The following is a 20,073-nucleotide window of genomic DNA, read 5'->3' on the forward strand; positions in this document are numbered from 1 at the left end:
TTGGCTTTTATGATTCCAAACAAGATGGTTTCTTTTCCCTTTTTTGGAGATCGACACAGTATTAAATATATCTTTTAGAAAGCTACTTTAATGATGAAATCTTGAAGAAGAAAGAAAAGGCTGGTGAACCCCCATTGTTTTCTGGGTCTTCTATGACCAAACTTCATAAAAATACATTATTTTAATAAAATCCTATATATTTACAAGCAAATGGTCTCAGTTTAGAATTAAATTGCACTAAGAAAACTTTGTCTGGTGTTATCATACAGTTCTACATTAAAAATATAGTTGGATTTATAACGTATCAAGATTGTATACTTGTTAAGAAATGAGATACACCTTGAATATCAGAAGCGGATAAGGGTAGACATTATACCGTCTTCTACTTAATTTGTCAAATGGATCTCATTTGTGTCGGTAACCCGGGGTAGAGAATTAATTGCAAGTATTGAATATACTTGTTAGCTACATTTAAAGTAGAGCAGAATCGGGACTCCCTGGGTCACTGACTGAGCCCAGGCACAGATTGTCAGGTAGCTCTGTGACTGCAGCTACCGTCTGCAGCCTCGTGTTTGCTTTTGTCCTGCACTCCAGGTCAGCTTCCTACAGGGACAAGAGTGATAAGGATCAAGTACAAGGCTGGATGGGCTGCTGAGTAGTGTGTGTGCACCTGGGTCACCTCTGCATCCAGCATAATCCTCTCTGCTAATGTTTGTTGCCATTCGCCCAACCCCCAAAGAGGATTACTTGGAAGATGGATGGATGGTGTTCAGCCATCAGGGTTAATGCACACTTAAGTCAGGCTGATGTTTAAGGTTAGATTAGAACATGAGATGTTCTAGCTGACACCTTACTGAAATATGTCATTTTGAAAGAGTACTTTGGATCTTTTTTAGGAACTTTCCTGGAATTTTTGGGAACCAACAGCAGCACTATTTAGACGTTATCAAACGGATGTTAGTTCAGTGTATGCAAGATCAGGAACATCCATCGGTAAATAATTTCAGTTCCACTAGTATTAACACCTAATTTAATATAACATTTAACTTGTGAACGGGATTTATGTATTTGGAGATTATCTTTAGTTTTAATACTGCAAAATAGAAGTACTGGTTTTACTGATGAAAAATTTCATCTTGAGTAAGAAATCTTGACCTTGCATCCATCAGTAATTTCTCATGCTTGACGTTTTTTACTGTTTTCGTATTAGATCAGGACATTATCTGCTAGAGCTACAGCTGCATTTATACTTGCAAATGAGCATAATGTTGCTCTATTCAAACATTTTGCAGACTTGTTACCCGGATTCTTACAGGTAAGAAAACGGTATGAAATAAGTGAAAATTATATCCTTTTTTGGTTTTCTGTGGTTTCAAATTCTTACCAGAATTCTCGAATGCTTTCATTTATTCAATCAAGTCATTGGCTACTGTGTGCTAGCACTAGGCACTAGAGGGGATCTCTGTCCCCATTGAACTAGATCTCTTGTCTTTCGTAGACTCTTAATCTCTTAAAATACCTAGGTTAGGGTTTCTAAAGTTTTCTATGATGCATGATACAAGTAATTTGTTAAGTAATCACATAGGTTATTGCCACTGAATCAACCAAAAAAAACCTATGAAATTTAATGCCCATTTTACATAAGGAGAAACTAAAGAGGGGAGGATAAGAAACTTGCCCAAGGTCACAGTGTCAGTAAGTGATGGAACCATGATTTAAACCCAAATCAGACCGAAGTCCTTACTCTTAACCCCAGGGCTTATGATAGTTTGTACTATAAATAGTTTATGGTTAATTGTCACTATTGGATCCTAAGGGTGTTATTATTTTAGGGATACCATCTGCCTCAATCAGAGCATAAAATATGATTGGGTAAGTTAGAACAATTATTGTCAACCTTGTTAGACCCAGATTTTCTAACTTTGCATATTCCATTTTGAAATATTGAAATGCACAGGTAATGTACATATATATATGCACAAAGTTTAAAAATAAAATTATATTGCCCTAAGTTAAAATACAAAGAAGAAATAAGAAGAAAGTAATATGCAATAAAATGGGATGCTTTTCGATATATAAATGGTAGGGCATGACTACAATGAAAGACATAGTAAACTAGGTGTTTTTTATTTTATTTATTTTTTTAGAGTATGTGCGGTTGGGGAAGAGGGGCAGCAGGGGAGCAGGGTGAGAATCTCAAGCAGGTTCCACACTCAGCATAGAACCCAGTGCAGGGCTTGATCCCACCACCCTGGGATAATGACCTGAGCCTAAATCAAGAGTTAGATGCTCAACCGACTGAGTCTCCCAGGCATCCCCAGACTAGGTGATTTTTAAGTGATCTATACAAACTCAGTAGCTAAACATGTGGACTGATAGATATCATTGGCAAGGCCAACACCACAAATGCTGTTATTATTGATGATTTGATTTCCAGAAATGGTAAAGTTCTGGACAAAACTATGTATTTATTCTAGATTTATACAATGTTTACTTTTGGGGGTGGGGGGAATCATGGTACATTAAAACCAGACAAAATCTAATTGTGACTTAGGTTTTAGGTTCAGATCATTATAAATGAGTTTTTCATTTTTAGAAGTATCTGACATTATCATGTGAGATGCATGGTAAGAACGTCCTGTGAGTTCCTCGTAAGTATTTGTGTCACAGATGCAGACGTCTAGCAACCTGGTTTTGGCCCTTCCTGAGTCATTGTGACAACCAAGAAAACTCCTGGGAGAAATAGTGTCCTGTTGAAAACCACCAGGTTAGAGAGGATTCAGAAGAGCTAAAATTGAAAAATCCTGTGTGAATTGTACATGATTCAGAGTAATTTTGTAGGATTTAGTAGAAACTTTTCTCTCAGTGCTATCAAATTGAAAAGATAGTTTAGGTCAATGACAAAAAATATTAACTTTTCCATTCTATCGTTTCAGTCGTTTATTACCTAAAAATTTTGAGTTACTCACTGTTGAAGTCTAATCTCAGATTTTTCTTCCCTTGAATTTAGAGTAAGTTAAAATGTTACCCAAAACTTCTAGGAGTTGTCACTCTTAAATAGTCAGTGGTTGATACAGAATGTATATTTAAATACCACAGTGAGCTAACTCGATGTCATAGAGAAATAAGTTGAGTAATATTGGACACTTGAAATGTATCCTAGGGCCTAGTATTTATTGTATGTCTGAAAAAGACTAGGATGTGGATGTTGGAGGGCAGAGGAAAGGGATTCCTTCTAGTTATGAAAAGAATTCTTTGACAGCCTCAAGTTTGTTGTGCTGCATGCTATAATTCTGAACTAGATTTAAATCTTTGTATGTTTCTAGTTGACAGTCAAAAGGAAGGTGTACATGTGACTGTAGGTAAAATTTCATCATACAGATTGCTAAGTTATTATTTAGTGAAAAATACTCTTTGATAATGCCACTTTGTTGTCTGCCTTTTACTGTTTTGGCAGTGAGGCATCTATAAAGTGACTCTTGAACCCAGACCTTTTTTCCTTGTCTATTTTATTTTTTCCAGGCTGTGAATGACTCATGCTACCAGAATGACGATTCTGTCTTAAAGTCCCTTGTTGAGATTGCAGATACCGTTCCAAAGTATTTGCGTCCTCATTTAGAAGCTACTTTACAGCTAAGTCTAAAGGTAAATTAAATACTTCAGTAAATGTTCTGTTTATTATTTTCAATGAATAAACTACGAAATGTGTACAAATACATCTTCTTTGTAGTTGTGTGGAGACACCAGCCTCAATAATATGCAACGCCAGCTCGCCCTTGAAGTAATCGTGACCCTCTCTGAGACTGCAGCTGCTATGTTAAGAAAACATACCAATATTGTTGCACAGACTAGTAAGTCAAAGATCTTTAAATAATTTGTGTTCATGTGGAAAAACTCTTCAGTGAATTTGCTGAGAATTGTGTAAGCTCATAGATTTGTTGAGAATATGATGTCCTTTCAAAACAGATGAATCTGGAGACATACATCCCTATACATATTTATGGGCATGGTGGCTATGCTGCACACATCTTGAAATCCCATAATAGGCAAGACATGTGATACCTGGAAACAAATCCAAAGACACAGAAGACCTTTATGGGGAAATTAGATAACATGTTGAAAGACTAGACTAATAGAGGAGCTAAATACCAGTTCTTCTGAAATTAATCTATAAATTAATACAATTTCAGTCAGAATCCCAATGGAGTTGGACATGATAAGATTGATCCTAAAATTCATGTAGAATAACACAGGTCCTGAAGTAGCCAAGACCATTTTGATGAGCATAGTGGAGATCTTGCCCTCTCAACTATGAAGATTTAGAATTTGTTCGTGGCACAGGTGTAGACAAGTGAATCATCTGAAACAAAAAGACCTATAAGCAGATCCACTCACATGGAAACAAAGCTGACTTGAAAAGATAGATAATTGGGGGGGAAAAAAAAAAGATAATTGATCAAAGGTCATTTCTGTGGCAAAAATATATCGCAACCTCAGATATCCTATCAACACTAATTTGGGGTGGATTAAACACCTAAATAATAGTTCATTTTTACAAGTAAATCTTGATGATTGAAAAAGATTTTTTTAAGACTGAATCACAAACCGCAGATGCAAATATTGCTAAATTTGCAAATACTAAAATAATTTTTTGACCAAATACTCCGTAAGTGAAATTAAAAGATAAGCTGCAGGCTGAGGAAGAGTAGCTGCAGTGGACAGAGTCAACAAAGATTAAGTACCTAGAAAATAGATGAAGGCTAGGGAACTGGAAATTCACAGAGGAGGAATCTGAACTAGCTAATGAGTGCTGGTCAGTCTCAAATGCCAGAGTAGTTGTGGAGTCCCAAGTTGTCAGAAAGTTTGACAATACTGAGTGTTGATGAAAGGTGTTGAGCAGGCAGGACTCATACAGCTTCAGGGCACTTCACACGTTGTTGTGAAATAAGACAGTTATCCTTTTAAACTTCCTCTAGGAATGCAAATTTATGCAACCACTATGCAGAGCAGTTAGTCTTTCTTATAATATTGAAGATAACCTGTAACAGTTTCATGCCCTGAACTCACACATTTCAAGGATATGTGTATAGAAAACTCATCAAAAGAAATTTTTTAATAGGAAGAAAATTGGAAACAACCAGAATGTCCATAGATGGAATAGTGTGTTCACGTAGTGGAATACTGTGAAGTAATTAAAATAAAATCCATATGTGTTGAAAAGAAAGCAAATTGCCAAAGGTTACATGTAGTATGGTACCATTTATTGTGTAAAAACTAAAATCTTGAAATGGTGCTGTTTTTTGTATATAGGGAAATCTGTAGTTCAAGTGTAAAAACAGTTTGGGAATGAGAAGCGTCGGTTTTATTCATTGCTCACCTCTGGTGAGTAGAAGAGAGTGTGATAGGATCTAGGAAGTTTGACTTTTGTCCTTAGTGGCACTTCTTAAAAAGAACAAGGTCTAAAGCAAATGTGGCAAAAAGGTTAAAATATAGCAAATTTTGGGGGGCACAGGCAAATAATTGTTCTGTCTCTTAGAGGCAAAGTAAATCCTTCATTTTTTACTTCTTAAAGTTCTTGTTCATAAATGGTGATACTGATAAAATAAAAAAGCTAGTCTTCAGGTGTGAAGTGATGATTTACTTTAGTTCCTCAGATGTTAGCAATGATGGTTGATCTTGAAGAGGACGAGGACTGGGCGAATGCAGATGAGCTAGAAGATGATGACTTTGACAGGTAATCGCATGCGCCAGAGACTGTGTGGAGGCTCCTCGACAGAACAGAGAGAGCTCCGGTAGTGACAAGAGTTTAGGGTTCCAGGGTCCATGTCTTCCCACTGTATTCTGTAATCTAAAGTTAAACTTGTCAGTTTGGAACATGGGACACTGAGGCTTTCTGTGTCAAATTTTATAAATTATATTTTATTTACTTTTAATTAAGTAGCCATCTTTCCTCCCCATTTTACTCTGAATTTTCTTCAAGATTTTTTTTTAGTGTAAGAGTATCTTAAAGTCTGTATAAAGAAGCTTTATTGTGAAAAATGCCTTTATATGCATAGACCTCACTTAGAATAGTTGTTTCCACACTGTTCCCTGCAAAATGACGTTTTCCCAATTTCATTCAATTTAACCATAGGCTAGAGACGAGATAGTGGCAAGATTTTGCACACTAGATTACTGTGACACTGGAGCTACTGTTTTACTTGTTTAGACTTCAAAGATTCCTCTGGAATTCCTGGAAAAGTCCACCAGAATCTATTTATTCACTGTCCAGTGGTGATGATGGCCTCTTCTTACACGCATGTGAGAAGTAGCACTTTAGAACTCTGTTATTTTAACTGATTCTTTCAGTGTTCCTACAGATACATTCTCAGGTAGAGTCAGAAATGGAGAGGGCATTTGAGTGATTTGTCCAGGGTTTGTATAGCCTGTCTGTAGACGAAGGTTTAATGCCAGTGTGTCATATTCTCTTTCTCAAAGAGCTGAAAGTATTGCCCTGAAAGACTGGTAGTTGGTATAAGCTACTATAACAGGAATTAGGTAAAATGAAAGACATTTGACTTACAGAATGTACAGTGCATCTCGCGGCTTAGTCCCATTATTAAAAATGACTACTCTGGCTTAAATGCCGTTTTGAAGTATGTGAAAATAATCCTTCACTGGAAATTACCTCATAGGACTAAAGAGAAGACCAGGCTCAGATTGGGTTTCCTTTCCCTGGTTCAGTTACTGTAATGTGCTGCTGCTCCCTGGCCTTTAGTTTGCCCTGTAAAAGGCACTTACAATTATATGGCTTATGAAGCTACTTTTTCTGGGCTAGATGAGTAAGATTTTCTTATCTGTGGGTAAATAGGCCAGGAATATATTCAAGGTGAGTTTAGATATATTCTAAAAATCATTTATAGTTTCATCTTTATAGTCTCCTCTTCACTGGACAGTTGGAGATGATCCCATGACAAACTCACTACCAATCTTAGAGTTCAAAGCCAGTGCAAAAGGCTCTTATACCCAAGTTTCTTCCATTTTCAGTGAAAACACTGGAATTGAGTCTCACCGGTGCATAAATGTTAGCTATGCAGCTAGTACTCCTTTAAAAGTAGTTAAGTTCACTGCAGAGAAGGCATCCCTGAGTCTGAGCACCGCTTTCAGTGTTCTGTGTTCTGTTGATGGAGTTTGAAGGATGTATGTCTGGGAAATGAGGTAACAGGCTCTCTTGAACATGCTGCTCATACCTTTGAGTCTTGAAAGCACCAAAGCTGAGTGTTAGCCAGTGAGGGGTGTGTGCAGAAAGAGCAAAGTCTTGAAAGTTAAGATTGAGACAGGACTTTTTACATCATGACGAATGAATCATGAAAATGTTATGTGTTCTCCTTTTCTTGAGGATTTTGAACCCACAACTTCATGCATTTGAAAGACTGCTTAAATTGGTCTTTCTCAGCCTTAGTTTCATAGCATATTTAGAAATACATGTGCACAGTGCACTGTTCTTCTGTGTGTTGAACATGTTGGATAAGTTCTGGTTTGTGTGCAGCAATGCGGTTGCTGGTGAGAGTGCTCTGGACCGAATGGCCTGTGGACTTGGTGGGAAGCTGGTGCTGCCGATGATCAAGGAACACATTATGCAGATGCTCCAAAATCGTAAGCTGTGTCTCCCTCGGATGCTAGCATAGTGCATGTGGCTTTCTAAGTCTCAAACTGACAAATGCTTAGACTTCATCTTTCTTTGCCTTTTTATATCCAATGTTTAGCCTAATTTTTGTGTTATACTGATAAAATTCTATTTAGTCCTCTTTGGAACCATCCAATCTTATGCTAAAGAATGTTTTTTCCCGCGACTGCAGATACTCCATTTCCTCTGTAGAACTGGCTTCAATGCATAGGAAATAATTACAACACCAAGGAAAAACTATAGATTTTCTCCCTAGCCAGAAGTATCTAGGTTTTAATTTTTTTTTTTTTTAATTTTTTTTTCAACGTTTTTTATTTATTTTTGGGACAGAGAGAGACAGAGCATGAACGGGGGAGGGTCAGAGAGAGAGGGAGACACAGAATCGGAAACAGGCTCCAGGCTCCGAGCCATCAGCCCAGAGCCCGACGCGGGGCTCGAACTCACGGACCACGAGATAGTGACCTGGCTGAAGTTGGACGCTTAACCGACTGCGCCACCCAGGCGCCCCCTAGGTTTTAATTTAAATAAGACATCGTCATTTGATGTTTACAAATATTAGCACATTTGATTCATATGATCTTCCTTAGCCACTGTCTTTTATTTTTAAAAACATATAATCAGAGGGGCGCCTGGGTGGCGCAGTCAGTTAAGCGTCCGACTTCAGCCAGGTCACGATCTCGGCGGTCCGTGAGTTCGAGCCCCGCGTCGGGCTCTGGGCTGATGGCTCAGAGCCTGGAGCCTGTTTCCTATTCTGTGTCTCCCTCTCTCTCTGCCCCTCCCCCGTTCATGCTCTGTCTCTCTCTGTCCCAAAAATAAATAAAAAACGTTGAAAAAAAAAAATTAAAAAAAATATATATATATATATAATCAGGGGGCGCGTAGGTGGCCCAGTTGGTTAAGTGTCCCAACTTTGGCTCAGGTTATTATCTCACGGTCTGTGAGTTCAAGCCCCACATTCCCCTCTGTGCTGACAGCTCAGAGCCTGGAGCCTGCTTCCGATTCTGTCTCTCCCTCTCTCTCTGCCCCTCCCCTGCTTGCACTCTGTCTCTCTTTGTCTCAAAAAATAAAGAAACATTAAAAAATACATGTATAATATATATATAATCAGAAGAGAAGCCACTTCTGGGGCCCCTGGGTGGCTCAATTGGTTGGGCACCCAACTCCGTTTTGGCTCCATGATCTCATGGTTTCGTGGGTTCAAGCCCTGCATCAGGCTCTGTGCTGGTGGTGTGGAGCCTACTTGGGATTCTCTCTTTCCCCCTCTCTCTGCTCCTCCCCCACTCATGCTACCTCTGTCTCTCTCAAAAATAAATAAACTTTGAATAAAAAAAGAGAAGCCACTTGTATTTCTTTTATTGTTTTCATAACAAATATCTGGCCATTTGTCAGTCAGCCTCTGTACCTGTAATTTATATCTATATCAAAAATTGTTGTATACATGTTATATTTTTATGTTTTTTTAAGATTTTATTTTTAAGTAATCTCTATACCCAGTATGGGGCTTAAACTCAACAACCCTGAGATCAAAAGTTGCACATTCCACCAACTGAGCGAGCCAGGCACCCTATGCTTGACTTTTTTTAAAAATTCAAAAACAGAGATATATAGACTAAAAGTCTCTTAACTTATTAGATTTTGAGGTGGCCACTGTTAATTGTTTTCTGAGACTTTTCTTTGGCCTCCATCATGCATATATGCAGTTTTTAAAACAATGTGAACATACCATATAGATACACCATACTTAAGCTTTTACCCCAGGGTATATCATATCACCACAGAATAGCCCCCTCATAGCATTCTGTAATACCCCATTAAATGTTAATAGTTTTTCTTGATACAAATAATGCTAATGCGTATACTCTTCCACAGATATCCTGACTTACTTGTATGGATAGTCCTATCTGTAGGGTACATGGCAAGAGACACACTTGAGGGTCAGACAGTTGATTCAAGGTCTTAAAGTAGTAAAGCAGGGTAATAACATAATACCAGCTTCAAATGAAAGGAACTGTTGAGAACTGTAGCCCTTTATACAATTTACTTAATTCTTATCCTATAAAATTCTTCTGAAAAGGCATGACCCAAAACAATTAACTCTTTTTGATGATGTGATTGTATACATGGGTCTTGAATAGTTGTTTCCCCCCTCTTTTTTAACTGTTTATTTTGAGAGAACATGAGCAGGGGAGGGGCGGAGAGGGGGAGAGAGAATCCCAAGGAGGCTCTGCTCTGACAGTACGCAGCCCATTGGGGGACTTGATCCCACAAACGATGAGATCATGGACCTGAGCCAAAGTCCAGAGTCAGATGCTTAACCGAGTCAGCCACCCAGGCAGGCGCCCCAGTTTTCCTTTTTTTAGCTCCTCAATTTTTTGAGGGTTTTTTTTTCCCCAAAGGAATAGAGACAGCTTCACAGATTGCTTAAGAGAAAGAATCTAGCTTTTCCATTTTTAAGATGAAGAAGATAGCCTACAGACATAAAAGATTGTAGTCACTGTTTCACTATTGGTTGATGGTGATCTTCAGATAGATCAGTTGTGGATGTGGTTGTGATTTGTAATTAAAGAATTTGGCTTTTCAGTTTTTCTTGCTACACCTACCAGCTGGATGCAAGAGGCTTTATTATATATGGCAATGAACTCTTAGTAAAGATCTGTTATTGTTAATTGTATGGCTTTGAGCAAATTTTCTGCACCTTAATCTCCTTGTTTGTAAAAGAGGCAAAAATGATGCTTGCTTTATGCCCAGGCTTGAGATTAGATCCAAAGATGTATCTAATGTGTGTGAAAAGTGCTTTAAACAGTGGCCAACGATATGTATCTCCTAGTAACTTAACACTTTATTTTTAAAGATAGTTTTACTGGTTTTGCTTTAAATAATAAACAGCAAAATTTAAAGGAGAAAAACCACTTCTAAATCCCCATAGCATACCATCACATTCTGCCGAACATACTTTCAGGAACTGCCTATTAGAGATATACAGACATATCTTTTTATTTTTATTTCTCTGATCCAAATAAGGACACCTTTCTGTATCAGTAAGTATTTATTGCATCTCTTCTTTAAATTAGTAAATCCAGGGCGCCTGGGTGGCTCAGTTGGTTAAGCGTCCGACTTTAGTTCAGGTCACAGTCTCGTGGTTCGTGGGTTCGAGCCCCACGACAGGCTCTATTCTGACAGCTCAGAGCCTGGAACCCATTTCAGATTTAGTGTCTCCCTTCCTCTCTCTCTCTCTCTCTCTCTCTCTCTCTCTCTCTCTCTCTCTGTCTCTCTCTCTCTCTCTCGTGTGTGCGTGTGTGTCTCTCTCTCTCCCCCCAAAATAAACATTAAAAAAAAAAAACTTAGTAAATCCAATATGCAAAGGTTAGCATCTGATTTACTGATTTCCTAGGATGATTATTCCTTACTTGAAAAATGTTGGCTTATTGGTATATTAAGTAATTGAAATGCATTAAAAATATTTAATAATGTTAATAATGAAGTTTTAATACTTAACAGCAGAATTAGGAAGCTTTCAGAAATTCTTTATGTTAGAGGGGTGCCTGGGTGGGTCAGTCTGGTAAGCATCAACTCTTGGTTTCAGCTCAGGTCATGATCTCAAGGTTGTGGTCATTAGATTGAGCCCCATGTTGGGCTTTGCACTGAGCATGCAGCCTGTTTAAGATTCTCTCTCCCTCTCTCTCTACCTGTCTCCTGCTCATGCAGGGTGTGCCAGGAGTGCAGGTGCCCTCTCAAAAAAATTCTTTATAATAGTATATTACAACGGAGTTCATCTTGGGCTCCCCAAAGTGAAAAATTATTAATTCTGATATAATTTTATGCTTCTCTACAACTTTTGTTAACTCTTACACCAGTGGTTCACAAACTTTGTTTTTAAGATCCCTTTACACTCTTAAAAAATTAAAAAAAAAAAAAATTTTTTTTTTTTAATGTTAGAGAGAGACAGAGAGCCAGCATGAGAGGGGCAGAGAGAGAGAGGAAGACATAGAATCTGAAGCTGGCTCCAGGCTCTGAGCTGTCAGCACAGAGCCTGACACAGGGCTCGAACTCATGGACTGTGAGATCATGACCCCAGCCGAAGTCGGATGCTTATCCGACTGAGCCACCCAGGCGCCCCTACACTCTTAAAAATCAACTGAAGATCCTAGAATGCTTTTGTTTATATGGGTTATATCAGTGTTTGTATTATTAAAGGTGAAAAACATTTAAAATGTTCACTTAAAGATAGCAATAATAAACCCATTACACATGAACAGAAATAACATTTTTCGTGAAGAATGACTTCAAAACAAAAATATGTTAGTGAGAAGAATGTCGTCTTATGCAGTTTTGTAAATATCTTTAAGTGTCTTAGCTGAGTTCTTGTTTCTGCTTCTTCATTCAGTGTCAGTGGATCATAATGTGTTGTAATCCTTGGAATACTCCACTGGACCCTCAGAGTGAGAGTGAAAGAGTATTATCAGGACAGTAATCCCAGGGTTCTTGAGAGCCCTTGAGAGCCACTGCTTTACACAGATATTAACTTTCTGTATTTATGTATGTCTTGCTTTGTTCCACAAGTTGTGTGAAACCGCTTAAAGGAAACGATAATGTAATGAGCGTAAACATTTCGAAATGAGAGTCAGGGAAATTATATATTAGAATATGATATGAAGATCAGTATAATAAATACTGCTTAGCTAATATTCTAGTCTAAAACCAAGTAGCCATTAGTAATATTAGAATATATGTAATGTTTATCTATATTCGTTTACCATGTTGTTACATAAAAATTCTTTAAAAGCAGTATCTTCTCCGTGGCTTTTGTTCTTTTTAAAGAAATATAAATTTCCATGGTTGGACAATAGTGAATCTCTGTGTTAAATAAATAGCAGTGTGTGGCACAAAACCCAGGTATTTGTTGCTAATGGTAAATCTTAGGGGGAAAAGGCTTATTTTCAGTAGTTGTTATAAATACTAATAAACTCTTTTCTTTCATATTGCCTTTGCACTACTTTTGGAATAGAATTGCTCGTCTGACATAACCATTACCATAGTGAAATAGTCCAGTCGGGCACTTTTTTCTGTCCATTTTTCTAATTAATGTATAAAAATATTTTGGTGGTCTTTTCTAAATAAAGAGAGCTTTTTTTATGCTTCTGACTACCAGAATGACATGTTTGTACTGGCTAACTGTTCTTTCACCTGTAATTCTTTTTTGTAGCTGACTGGAAATACCGGCATGCAGGATTAATGGCCTTATCTGCCATTGGTGAAGGATGCCACCAGCAAATGGAAGGAATTTTAAATGAGATAGTAAATTTTGTTTTGCTTTTTCTTCAGGATCCTGTAAGTACCAGTAAATACCTGATTCATACTTATTACCATAGTTCCCATGTGGGGAACCCCTTACCTTTACTTACACAAAGTCCCCTATTGCAGCATCCAAGAGTAAGGTACGCAGCCTGTAATGCCGTGGGACAGATGGCTACAGATTTTGCACCTGGCTTCCAAAAGAAATTTCATGAGAAGGTAAGTAACAATGCCTCAAACACTCAAACAGAGGAGGTGTGCTTGGAAATGTGGTGTTTCAAAATGTGTGTTTATCTGATTCCGTTTTCCAGGTGATCGCGGCCCTGCTGCAGACCATGGAGGACCAGGGCAATCAGCGAGTGCAGGCCCATGCTGCTGCCGCTCTGATCAACTTCACTGAGGACTGTCCCAAGTCACTGCTTATTCCATATTTAGACAATTTGGTGAAACATCTACATTCCATCATGGTACTTAAACTTCAAGAGGTAGGTTTTCAAGGTCTTTAAGCTCCTATTTAGAGATTAATGTAGGTTATTTTAGTGGGTAAGACCTGGAGAAAGACCAGGTTCAGCCTGGCCATAAAGAATAGAAAGTCAGGTTAGGCTGTTTGAAGTAGAATAATTCAGTCTTGACCAGAGAATAGGCCAACATTGGAATTGGGAAAGAAGTTATAGCCTAAATGTTAGGTAAAATCAGTATGTGAATTGCCTTGAAAACAAGGCAGTTATTTTGAATTCTGATTTGTGTAAATTTGGAAGAACCATTTTGTTCTTAACTGCTGCAGGAAATCCTGATAATGTGATTGTAAGAAATTAGCTGTGTAGCATTGTGAGGCGTAAACAAAACGGGAGAAAATTTAAGACTGTCAAGATTATTGTTCACAGAGCTTGGGTGGTAATAGTGGAAATTAGTGGGGAAAGATGATTCTAAAAGTCATTTTTCAGGAAGCAGTAACAGTTTCTACCAGTTTGAATTTTAAAAGATGATAGAGAGGGGGTGCCTGGGTGGCTCAGTCGGTTAAGTGTCTGATTCTTCGTTTTGGCTCAGGTCATGATCTCATGGTTTGTGGGTTTGAGTCCCACTTTGGGCTCTGTGCTGACAGTGCTGAGCCTGCTTGGGATTCTCGATCTCCTTCTGCCCCTCCCCTGCTTGTTCTCTCCCCTCCCCAACCACCCCCCCCACCCACCCCCTCCCACCCCCCGTCAAAAATAAATAAACTTAAAAAAAAAAAAGATAAGTAAAAAAAGTTGACCGTTCTTCTCACCTGGATGACAGAAGTAGACAGATGAGAAAGAATATCATTTTTACGTTAAATAAGTTGAATTTTAAAATCAGGCCTGGCTGTCCAAATAGAAGAAGGTTTGCAGTGATAGCTTAAATAAGAAGTAGAACCTAAGAGACTCAGTGGTGTTAATACAGCAGTGTGTGAGGAGAGGATGCAAGTGAGAAAGGCAAAGATTCAGGCTCAGTTTGTCGTGAAATGAATAAAAAGGACAAATAAAAGCCTCTTAAGAAAACTCCTGTGTTTACCAGACACAAAGTTACTGTCAAATTGCTATAAAAGTAAAGTTTCTAACGTTACTAACTCAATTCTCACATATCAATTCGTTATGAACCAGGAAGAATTAGTAAACCACACTTTACGAAGTCATTTTCTAAAGGAGAACGGGGTGGAGACGAGATACAGTGTCTCCGAAGGCGAAGAAAGGGGCTTTTGAAATATGACAGGTGTTCAGTGTCCGGTGACGGCAGACCAGGAAGGAACAGGAGTCAATCTGAAGACGGGTAGACCCCAGTTGAAGGCAGATGAGTTTGTTGATTAAATCAGGAACGGAAGGATCAAACGTGACTTTACAAGTGTGTTTGGGTAGAGGGCTGAAGTGTAAATAGAGTTTCAATTGCATCCCCTTACTCCAAAGAGGCAACAGGTCAGATTTTTTAAAGACTAAAAGAAGGAATTGTTAAGACGGCCTGGGGAAGAAGTTAAAGTATGTGAGCAAAAGTTGTGCAAAGAGAAGGTAGCTGATGAGGAACAATGTTCCTCGGAGATCAGAAGCAGTCAAGACCTGAAATGTGGAGCGGATGCAGAAGAAGGGAGTAAGTTACCCTCTTACGGGGCAGTGGAAGTGGTCGTGCAGGGGGAAGAACTCTGCTCAGAGTGGCTGGAGTTGACTGGGGGGAAATGAAACAAATCTGGAATAGTCCCTGGGTCAGGTACTCCTATGAATCCTCAAGGGTTAGAAAATGTTACCAGGTGACAGCATGAGCCAGGTACAAGCTGGACAGCTGCAAGTACCCAGTGTTTGTTACTAGCCAGGTCAGAGAACCTGTAGGTCTTGAATGCAGGAGAAAGGGGAGCTCATGTGTTTCACCAAGACAGTGAAATAGTTGGCTAAAAAGCTCTGGCTCTGATGGGGTCATTAGTGCTACCTTCTGGGGAGAGTCACATGAGAAGATAAAGGAATGGACCATGAAGGGGATTCTCTCATGCATGTAGGACGGCGCAGAGTGTACGGTAAGTAGTGGGAGTCAGTGAGGTAAAAGGACCGAGAAATACGGGTGTCAAGCTGGGATACAAAAATTGGAAAAGGAATCAGATTTGTGCTTGAGAATTGGTTGCTTGGAGTTAAGGCAGACCTGAGTAAGGAGCATTCCATTAACAGAAGAGAGAGGAGATCCCACATCAGTAGTTCCGCAGGGATTCTTTAATTTGCTCCGGAACCTACGGTCTCCACTCGGGCTGCTGGAGGGTGGTCTCCGCTGGCTGTCTCAGAGAAGCCTGTGAGAACTCGGAGCAGGTATTTCTTCCAGTTTCTCGTTTGCATGATTTATTTTGTGTGTCTTCCTTCTCCTAGTTGATTCAGAAAGGCACCAAGTTAGTTCTGGAACAAGTTGTGACATCTATCGCATCAGTTGCAGATACCGCAGAGGAAAAATTTGTCCCCTACTATGACTTATTTATGCCATCACTAAAGCACATCGTCGAGAACGCAGTTCAGAAGGAACTCCGACTTCTCAGAGGAAAAACTATTGAGTGCATCAGCCTCATTGGTCTAGCCGTTGGGAAGGAAAAAGTAAGTGATTTGTAGAAGGCTGAATTTACTGTCTGTAGTTTGGCTGTGGAGGCATTGAGGGAGGTACTTAGAGGCCTTTTCCTTCTGCTAAATGGTTTTCCAGCTGCTTGTTTTTTTCCATTATCTTACTCTCCTGTAATTCTAGCTTTATATAGAAATTCATTTTTTCAGCATTAATATTAAGGTTTTTTTCTTAATTCATTTATGCTCTTGAAATCTCCTCCTCTTCCTATCACACGTACAGTCTACTGGGAGGCGTGTGGAGTTCAAGATCCATATGTTTAGCTTCACTCATTTAAACACGTACTTGGTAACATTCCGTTTGCCTTCTTGTTAATCCAAAAACCATCAGGTATCCTAAGAGAAATCTCTATACATATAGCTCTGCAGAAAATAATTAGCAAGGACCATTGGCAGATGTATTTGTCTTCCAGCCAGCATATCAGAGTGTCAAAACTGATCCAAATGAAGTCCCCCCTGTCATTGACCTCTCGCACTCTAATTCTCAGAACTATCAACAGTAGAACCTCTCTAGTTGGTCTCCTCCAAAACCAGCACCAGTGTTAACTTTACCTTAGAAATTATTTTCTGTGAGATACTGAGAACCTAATCAATACAACATTTTCATGTTCCTACTCTGTCTGATTTTCAGACTGTCTCTGAAACACTGCCTGTTTATACAGTGGGGATTGACAGAACTACACAGAGTTACCTGAAAATCCTATACTTCTAGGGAGCAATCCAAAGTTTTCTTTCTGGATTTGGATTATCTTTTTACTGCTGGAAATACATAAACTATAGACCAAAACTTGATATCATTAGAAATTCCTTAAATTGTGGTTTATATACACAATGGAGTACTACATGGCAATGAGAAAGAACGAAATATGGCCCTTTGTAGCAACGTGGATGGAACTGGAGAGTGTGATGCTAAGTGAAATAAGCCATACAGAGAAAGACAGATACCATATGTTTTCACTCTTATGTGGATCCTGAGAAACTTAACAGAAACCCATGGAGGAGGGGAAGGGGAAAAAAAAAAAAGAGGTTAGAGTGGGAGAGAGCCAAAGCATAAGAGACTTAAAAACTGAGAACAAACTGAGGGTTGATGGGGGGTGGGAGGGAGGGGAGGGTGGGTGATGGGTATTGAGGAGGGCACCTTTTGGGATGAGCGCTGGGTGTTGTATGGAAACCAATTTGACAATAAATTTCATATATTGGAAAAAAAAAAATTCCTTTATACCGCAGTTCACTCTGACCTTCACTGGAGAATCTATTTTTCTAGAAAGAGCACTAGGTGTGCGCAACATAGATGAAAATTTTTCAGTGTGATACTTTTGTCTAAGGGGTTATGACCCATGTGGGAAATGTAATGGATTTTCTTTTGGAAAGTTGTGTTATTATACAAGAACCAAAATTGGGTAGCAGTGAGCACCTCTCTGTTCTGATAGCCACGAGAAACACCGGTGTTGATTCTCCCAAATATTTTCTTCCAGTTCATGCAAGATGCATCAGATGTGATGCAGCTCTTGTTGAAGACCCAGACGGACTTTAGCGATATGGAAGATGATGATCCCCAGGTAAAGCAGCTTTCACATGTTCGCCTAGATGTACATCTAGTATAAAGTTAAATGTACTCAAAAAAAGAAATTGAGTGATAGTTTTCTTGAGATAATCCCTGGTTGCAGAGATGTTCTTCACTGGCTTTCCTTCTACTTCTCATGCCATCTTTTTCTCCGTCTGCTCTGGCTGCCCTCTCCCCTGACTCTGGCTTTTGGCTTTTGGGTTTTTGGGTATTTTTATGCTCTTAGGGTTCTGTCTTAGGCCCTCCTCCCTCCTGAGGAGTGTCATCCGCACCATGGCTTCAGTTTTCCTCCATGTGCTGTAACTGCCAGATCTTTCTCTCAATTCAGGGTTCACTGATTCCCCCGCTTACTAGACATCTCCATTTGGACGTCTCTCGGCCCTGTCATTGCCACGTGACTTCCCACAAACCTGCTCTGCTTTTTTCTTTCTGCCCATGAGCACACATTCATGTCACCCCTGCCCCATGCAGCCTGACTAATCCCAGCTCATATTTCAAGGCCAGTATAAGTCTTGATAGTGGATCCTTACGACACAGTGTTGTAAATTGTAAGTGTGTGTCATGGTCCTAATAGTATTCACAATGCCTAATGAATAACAGCAACTCCATAAATAATTGCTGGGTTACATTTGGACTTTACACGGCCATGCTATCATTATTTCCTATGAACTTAGATTGTTTTTTCTTTTGTGTGTGTGTGTGGTTTTTTTGTTTGTTTTAGAGTAGGTGTGGAGAATATGTGTGTATATGCACGTGAGATATATTAGTAAAAATCAACTCACTTTCTGGGTTACAGGGATGATGAATTAGAACTAGATCCTCTGGTGGTTTGCAGGTGATTCAGACTATGTAAACACAGTAGTAGAAGAGGTGTCTTAAAAACACCCAGCCACTTACACAGAAAATTGAAATAGCTAGGAGAAAGGGATGTTTTCTCGGGTGTTAATACATGTTTAATGAATGGAATGCTAGGCAGTAAAGATACAGTCAGATAAAATATGTTCTTGTCTTCAAAAAATGTAGGGCCTAGGAGTTAAAATGGTTAAGTAGATTTTATATATGTGACTCAGATGCTATTAGAGAAAATTATATATTGCTTCTTGAAAGTAAGAAAAAAATAAGACACAGTCCTGGTCTTCCTCTTTTCCCTCACCTGCTCTCTCTATCCCAGGGTAAAGGTTCACAGTGATTTTATTTCTGAATGTTTTAAGTATAAGACCCTAGGAAATGTACTTTCTGCTTGAAGGGCTATGAATGTGAAATAAAACATTGTTTGTATGAAATAGGGAAATGGCTTCTTTGTGATTGTCTATTTACCATTGTTTTGAAATCAATTTTAATTTTTTTCCCCAGATCTCTTACATGATCTCAGCATGGGCCAGAATGTGCAAAATTCTTGGAAAAGAATTTCAGCAGTACCTTCCAGTGGTTATGGGGCCTTTAATGAAGACCGCTTCAATTAAGCCTGAAGTAGCCCTTTTAGATAGTAGGTGTCTTCATGAAGACATAACAGTTGTAAAATTCCTTCCTGTGATTATTTTTAACGTGAATTTGTTTTCTTCCTTGTTAATAGCCCAAGACATGGAAAACATGAGTGATGATGACGGTTGGGAGTTTGTGAACCTTGGAGATCAGCAAAGTTTTGGTATTAAAACTGCAGGACTGGAAGAAAAGTCCACTGCTTGTCAGATGCTGGTGAGTGCGTATAGTGTTTATCAGACTTCAGTTGATGAGTTCTTAGAACACATTCACACACACATTTCAGAGGAGTGCCTCCCATAGATGTTAAAGAAATTATTTGAAGAGCAGGAATATATTCTTTAAAAAATAAAATGTAGAGACATTTTGACCCAACATTTCCACTTCTGGATAAAGAAATCACGTAGGTAAACTTCATGATCACTGCTGTTTCTAATAACAACAACAAAAATGAAAAGCCTGAATGCCTGTTATCAGGAAGATAATAATTATTGTACCCAGCTGATACAAAGCTATGTTGGGGCAAGGATTTTTGTCTGTTCTGTGCTTAGTGTATAGTAGATAAGATGACCAAGGAATATTTTTTTTTTCAACGTTTATTTATTTTTGGGACAGAGAGAGACAGAGCATGAACGGGGGAGGGGCAGAGAGAGAGGGAGACACAGAATCGGAAACAGGCTCCAGGCTCTGAGCCATCAGCCCAGAGCCTGACGTGGGGCTCGAACTCATGGACCGCGAGATCGTGACCTGGCTGAAGTCGGACGCTTAACCGACTGCGCCACCCAGGCGCCCCCAAGGAATATTTTTTGAATGAATGAATGAATGAACAGAAATGTGCTCATGCTACTGAAAATATAACTGGTATGATGTCAGTCATATAAAAAATATAAACATGGTAGGGACATCAAAATGTTGACAGTAATTACCTCTTGCAGTGTTATGAGGTCTTGTGTGCAAGTTCTCTTTGAGGTTGTTTT

At 39.0% G+C, this 20,073-nt stretch overlaps 1 protein-coding gene across 2 annotated transcripts in view; it reads left to right on the forward strand.

Moving 5' to 3' along the window:
* The window catches only part of IPO5 (importin 5), a 57,145-nt gene that overhangs the window by 26,414 nt on the left and 10,658 nt on the right, over positions 1 to 20,073 (forward strand). For both annotated transcript variants that reach the window (XM_047858271.1, XM_047858281.1), the window contains exons 7-19: positions 897 to 993; positions 1,211 to 1,315; positions 3,523 to 3,645; positions 3,731 to 3,851; positions 5,647 to 5,734; positions 7,529 to 7,635; positions 12,870 to 12,994; positions 13,088 to 13,177; positions 13,270 to 13,443; positions 15,814 to 16,032; positions 17,529 to 17,612; positions 18,971 to 19,103; positions 19,191 to 19,312. In XM_047858271.1, coding sequence (XP_047714227.1) covers positions 897 to 993; positions 1,211 to 1,315; positions 3,523 to 3,645; positions 3,731 to 3,851; positions 5,647 to 5,734; positions 7,529 to 7,635; positions 12,870 to 12,994; positions 13,088 to 13,177; positions 13,270 to 13,443; positions 15,814 to 16,032; positions 17,529 to 17,612; positions 18,971 to 19,103; positions 19,191 to 19,312 — 1,588 coding nt within the window. The remainder of the gene's footprint in view (positions 1 to 896; positions 994 to 1,210; positions 1,316 to 3,522; positions 3,646 to 3,730; positions 3,852 to 5,646; positions 5,735 to 7,528; positions 7,636 to 12,869; positions 12,995 to 13,087; positions 13,178 to 13,269; positions 13,444 to 15,813; positions 16,033 to 17,528; positions 17,613 to 18,970; positions 19,104 to 19,190; positions 19,313 to 20,073) is intronic.

This window comes from Prionailurus viverrinus, chromosome A1, assembly GCF_022837055.1.
Source record: "Prionailurus viverrinus isolate Anna chromosome A1, UM_Priviv_1.0, whole genome shotgun sequence".
NCBI lineage: Eukaryota > Metazoa > Chordata > Mammalia > Carnivora > Felidae > Prionailurus > Prionailurus viverrinus.